The sequence below is a fragment of the Pongo abelii genome, chromosome 9 (genome assembly GCF_028885655.2).
Source record: "Pongo abelii isolate AG06213 chromosome 9, NHGRI_mPonAbe1-v2.0_pri, whole genome shotgun sequence".
NCBI classification, from domain to species: Eukaryota; Metazoa; Chordata; class Mammalia; order Primates; family Hominidae; genus Pongo; species Pongo abelii.
In genome coordinates, this window is record NC_071994.2 from 98,180,018 (window position 1) to 98,186,215 (window position 6,198).

The following is a 6,198-nucleotide window of genomic DNA, read 5'->3' on the forward strand; positions in this document are numbered from 1 at the left end:
TAGCCAAACAACTGTTAGATAAAAGTGGCCAGCTTACTCTTCTCCTACTACTTCAGTTAATCTACAATAGTATTTAAAGTATGGCTAACTTTCATGTTTCCAACCAATATTACCTGGAGAATCTTCGGTATCTTTGGGCAGTCCACAGATGCTGAAGCTGGGAGTAGGGATATTCCCTAGCAGCCTCAATATTGCAGAGGACAATTAGAAACAGCTTATTACAAAGGCAGTATTAAGAATTAAATGGATTTCTTTGTTATTAGTTGTATGACTGAGACCAGGCCACTTAAATCTTCTCAATTTGTGAGAATCAACTGAAATAATGTGAAAGCACCCTAAAAACTGTGAAGGTCAACACACACTTAAGTTATTATAATCCAATTCTTTCAAAGGAAGAAAATGAAAAGGCTGAAGAGATGGGGAGAAAAGGTTAAAAGACTTTTACTTCCATCTCTTCTCCTAAACTAAAATAATTAAAAATTTTTGCTTTACCCTAGATTTACCCCCCCTTTTATTAAGCACAATTTTCCTTAACTCTTAGTCTTTTCAAACTAAACACCAATTCCCCTTATCTGCTGAAGTGTCAAGGAAGCAATTTAATTATTTGAGAATCAAAAGTCAATGCCTTGCTATTTAAGTGCAGGGGTGGGGAAGGGGCGGGGAATACAGATAGAAATATGGAAATCAAAAATAAGTTAAAAAAGTCATTCTGACTAAAAGCATAATCTTTACCTCTCATTTACAGGCAATAATTAAACAGGACAGAAAAGTGAGTATTAACCAAATTACTCAGTATGTATTGAAATATATTCCCATAACACAAAAAGAACTAACATAGTCTGGGAAAATGGAAAAATATATAGACTTGTCCTTTTCTTTCTTACGTGGCTTACAAAGTTCATCAACACACATCTCTCTCCAACTATACAGCAATCTGTAAGGCAAGTAAAAATTATCAACATTTTACAGAGAAAACTCTGCTTCAAAATCAAAAGATCTGTTAAAGACCTAACTGCAACCACATCTGTGGCTTCCAGTATCACTACATTAGTAGTTATGTTTTGTATTTATTTAGGGTGGGGAGTTGGGGGAAGCAGGAGAACACTTTTTACAAATTAAATGTTCTATTGAACCTGAACTATAAAGCATATAAATACACCAAGGAACTTTCAAGTATTTTAGTAATAAAGTAACAACTACTGATAACAATAAATTTGTGCTCTCACAAGTAAACATTTAACTTAATATGGAAGGAATTCTTTTTAAAAAGCCAGTGCCTTCACAATCAATGACAATCTTTCTCATACATGACACAGTAACAAAAAAAAATTCAAACATCTGTACAAAGATAGCAGAACAAATTGTAATTCAAGACCTGCACAAGAATAATTCTGTAATGAAAGATAATGGTGTGAAGACTCCTGTGTATTAAAATTACGTGTACATATTTGGGGGTACCCATATTTTTAAATTACAATTTTAAAATAAGTTAAAACATACTTAAAAAATTTAATGCAACTCAAGCATTTTAAAACCCCAAAGAATCTTAAGGGTCCATACGAAGCAGTTTGAAAACCATTGCATAAAGGTTTGCCATCACGAATTTACTACTTGATTTCTGCTTAGGATATTTAAGATAATCAAGTTAAAAACTGCCTTTGACAATCAAAAATATATAACACAAGAAAACTGATTAACCAAGGCATAATGTAACTAATGGTCCACAGATAGAGCAAATACGTTTTATTGGCTAAACCATATAAAGTTGCTATTACTTAACAATTTTGACTATAAAAATGAGGCTCATATAGTTCAATCTAGTATTTTTCTTTTTTCTTTTTTTTTGAGACAGAGTTTTGCTCTTGTTGCTCAGGCTGGAGTGCAGTGGCGCGACCTTGGCTCACCACAACCTCTGCCTCCCAGGTTCAAGCGATTCTCCTGCCTCAGCCTCCTGAGTAACTGGGACTACAGGCACACGGTACCACGCCCAGCTAATTTTTGTATTTTTAGTAGAGATGGGGTTTCACCATGTTGGCCAGGATGCTCTCGATCTTTTGACCTCGTGATTTGCCCACCTCGGCCTCCCAAAGTGCTGGGATTACAGGCGTAAGCCACCATGCCTGGTCCTCAATCTAGTATTTTTCATTTTGACAGTATCTTTGTTTATAAAACCATCAAAAAGCGGTCAAAATATATGATCATATAACAAAGTGAAAAGTGCAATAACAATACAAAGATATATCATTATAACTATCTTAACATTAAAAAAGTTGAAATGTTAGATCCTTTAAACTTAAGAGCACAAAACTATTCATTTAAGTAGCACTAACTGCTCAATACCCAAAGTACACTGTAATATGCCAATTTTTTATTTACTGGAAGATGAGTGGACTGATAATTACCTACCTTCCTCAATGCAGTTTGACACATGACTTTTCAAATTAAAGGATTATGTTCTTCTAGTTATCACTAGAATTTCTTCAAGTAAAAGATTAAACTTAAAAACTCGTTAACTTTACAAAATAAATAGAAGCATTTCCTCTTTTATTAAAAACTTTACTGAACTACCTCATTGACAATAGAGCAAGTTAGACTTAAGAGTTAGGGATTTCAGGATAGTTTTGATGGTTCATTTATTTATGGATATGGTTTACCTCTCCATTCTTTTTACTGACCTAAGGTTACCAAATTAGATACATTCAATATTTTAATAAGTCTCTTTATTTTGGAGGATACTAAATCAAAACTGTAAACAGACTTCTAAGAATAAATGTAATTCTCATACAATATACAATTCAATATTCAGGCATTGGGTTAAACCAAATTATTTCATTTGAAGGTGAATTCCATTCCTTGTGAAGTTCCCCTAAAATTCAATACACTGCAACAAATTAAGCCACTTACTGAGAGAATAACACTTTCTGCCCCATATAAAGGTGACCCTTCTTCCATCATTATATAGAAATATAAAAGCAAAAGTAATTCACACTGGATGAGCATGAGTTTCATTCTTCCATTATGAATGAGACTGAACAAACATTCAAAAGGCTATGACTCACTTGGCTACATTACTGAACACTTTATTAAATGGAAAACAAGATAAATTCTAAGAATCACATTTTGAGAGTTATAGATGACTTTTAACTTAGAGTTATATCAACAAGAAAAACATGTCTTTATTAGAAATAAACTTTTCATTGTTATTTTAAGAATGATGAAACATTTAAAATGCTACATACTGATTCTCTTAAGAGCACTTCAAAGTGGCACTCTTTAAAAAGCTGCAAATGTTGCCAAGTCATGTTATAACTGGCTCAAAGAATCCTATTTCCATTAAGTTATTTCATGCCACTGCATGAATCAATATTAAATACCTTGGAGTTACTAAAAACTGGAATACTGGCAGAGATGTGCACAGCAATTATAAAATATGAAAATGTGAATACTCTTTTTCCACGTTTCTTTTAATAATGGCCAGAAATGAGGATGTTCTTTCTAGGTAAACATAAATAGTTTCTTAAAAGCTAAAGGAAAGATGTAATATCTTAAATGCTAGCAAAGTGTCATGGATCCATAGCCATAGCTCTCTCAAAAGAAAAATGAAATACATTTTGAAGCCTAATATTACCTCCAAACATTTTATTAGCCTAACAAATTGCCAGAGCCATTAAAAAAATTTTTTTATCAAAGTCAATACAGTGCTCTTTTTCCTTATTCAATTAAAAAACATAACTTGCTGTCATTTTAACCAGGCTGCACTTTAATCAAACGTGTCTTAAACAACACATTTTTTCATGTCAAAGACATAACATAAATTTAAAAATTAAGAAATAAATTTTTTTGAAAGCTAAGTTCAGATGACATCTGGCCCTGCAGTGAAAGAGTTAACATTCAACTAAGCTGATCTGCACTTCTGATCCATTACATTTCTCACAAGCTACCCTACAATGAGCTGAGCAAGTATCAACTGTAATTTGATCCTAGAGTTTATGGAAAAAAATAACTGCACATACTCATCACGCACATTTAATAAAAATCTGTTTCAAGAGAAACATATCCAATAAACACAATTTAAGGCATATTTAACTGTTCAATTAACCTCAAATCTGCAATCCCTTTGCTCTCACGCTCTCAAATAAAATAGGAAGAAAAAAAAAAGCAGCAGCCCTACTGCAGGGAAAAGAGGCTTGAAAAACAACTTTGATTGGCACTTGGCCTGACCCACAGAGGAAGAAAAACAGTTTTTGGACAAAGAGAGCAAATATTTGAGCTTGCTTACTTATGTGCTTTTTTCTTTCTTCCTTTTTTTTAAAAAAAATGTAGAAAGAACAATCCCAAAGTGAACTGTATTTAGAGATGTTGACTAAAAATGGTACTATATTCATCTCCGCTTTCAGTCCCGATGCATTTGCACAGCTCAGCAATTTTAATTCATTTGTAGTGAACAAACAGAAGCATCTCACCTAACGTTTCCACTTAATAAAATGTAAAAATAGAGTTTGAATACGAATAAACTGATTATAATATTACTTTGGGGCAGTTGTTAAAATCTGATGAAAAACTCTAGAGACCTTTTTTTCATTCCCTTCCCCATCCCTCTCACCCTTCCCCACGGGGCGATTAAGCCAAGTAAGCTAAACAATATTGGAGTAAACTTTCTATCAGTCACTCTAGGAAGCAGCAATAAACTGACGGTGCGCCTCATTTTTATGGATCAACACGGGGGGAGGGGGGTGCTAAGGAGGAATAACCCACATCCACCTCAGTCTCCTCCTCCCCCAACCCCAGCCTCAGGAACTGGCCAGGTCGAATTGCATCTCCCATGGGCATAAAGTTCAAGATGCTTTACTGGTTCCTTTCGAGACTGAACTACAGACACGGGACGACCATCCGAACAATTTGAAAACGGGGGGGCGTTGAGCAAGGCGCGCAAGGCAGAAGCAACCGAATAAACAAAAACGATACTCGCAAGAGTTAGCCACAGCAAAGAGGGGCCAGGTTCCTCGGGATCCGACCCAGCTGCTCTGATTTCACACCGACCTCCATCAACAGCTAAACTGCACAGGGAGGAGGATCGAACGGATCCCTCCCGCCCTCCGCCCAAGGAGCCGACCCGGGGTAGCAAGGTAGGGAAACGAGCCGTAAAGGAGAGCAAAGGCACCAAATAAAAGGAACAAGGGAAGAAAAAATATCCCAACCCCTCCAGACTTGGGTCTGTCCCGGCGGAAATAAAAAGCTGCAGCAGTCCAAACCCTCCCGCCCTCAACCCACGCCCCCTTCCTCAGTCCCTGCGGAGGGACGGTGCCCGGGGATCCCTCTCAGCCTCCCCCAGTGCGCGCCCGGGGACAAGCCGCCCGAGCCCCGGCCGGCAGGAAGCGACCCTCGCCGGCAGGACCCCGGGCCGAACCCGTACCTTCCGCAGCACTTTCCGGCAGTTGGTACAGAGCAGGTAGTTGGCGGCGGCCGACGGGCTGCTGCCGCCCCGGTTCATCGTGGCTGCGGGCGCCGAGGCGAGAGCGGGCGGAGGGCCGGGTCCGGGCTGTCACTGCGGCCACTGCAGGGCCGGTCCGTCCCCCCGCCGCCAGCCGCGATTCTGCCTCAGCCTCCTCAAGGCGGGATGTCGGGAGAAGAGGCGACTGCCCGAAAGCTAGCGGCACTGCCAGAGGCGACCACCGCGGCAGCTGCCCCAGCGACGGCGGAGACGGCGGCGGCTGCTCCTCACCGGCCCGTTGTTCCACCCGCCCCCATCCTCCAGACCCCCGCCCCCGCCAGGCTAGGACGAGCAGCCGCCACCGCTGCCACCGCCACCGCCGCCGCCGCCGCAGCGTCTCAGTGCGGCCCCGCCTCCGCCGACCCACCACCTTCACCACCTCCACGCTGCGGTACCGCCCCTCCCGCCAATCGGACAGCTCCGGCTACGCCCCCAGGGCGCCAGCCCGCAGCCAATGAGCAACGAGAGCCCGGCTGGGAGTCGTGCCGGCCAATCGCAGGGGCCGAGGAAGCCTTGAATCTCCGGGCAAGTTAAGTTTATCTCCGAGGCTCGGAACTGAAGGGAGATGGCGGTTAGCTAAGTAGTAGGGTAGCAGGGAACAGTTTGCTCTCCTCTGCCAATAAGAGGACGAGGGTGTGTCATATGCAAATACACTGCCCTCCAAGCCCCACCCCCAAGATAAGCTACGCCCCCTTCTCTAGGTCCCT

The 6,198-nt window shown here is 40.7% G+C and overlaps 1 protein-coding gene across 2 annotated transcripts in view; it reads right to left on the minus strand.

Annotated features, from left to right (window-relative positions):
* SESN3 (sestrin 3) overlaps nucleotides 1-5,879 on the minus strand; it is a 66,286-nt gene extending 60,407 nt beyond the window's left edge. The window contains exon 1 of one of the 2 annotated variants that reach the window (XM_009246969.3): nucleotides 5,414-5,879. In XM_009246969.3, the coding sequence (XP_009245244.2) occupies nucleotides 5,414-5,491 (78 nt within the window). In that variant the 5' untranslated portion in view covers nucleotides 5,492-5,879. Of the gene's footprint in view, nucleotides 1-113; nucleotides 761-5,413 lie in introns of those variants that run through there. The other variant, XM_054524957.2, reaches the window with a different exon arrangement.
* Between the last annotated feature and the right edge of the window lie 319 nt (nucleotides 5,880-6,198).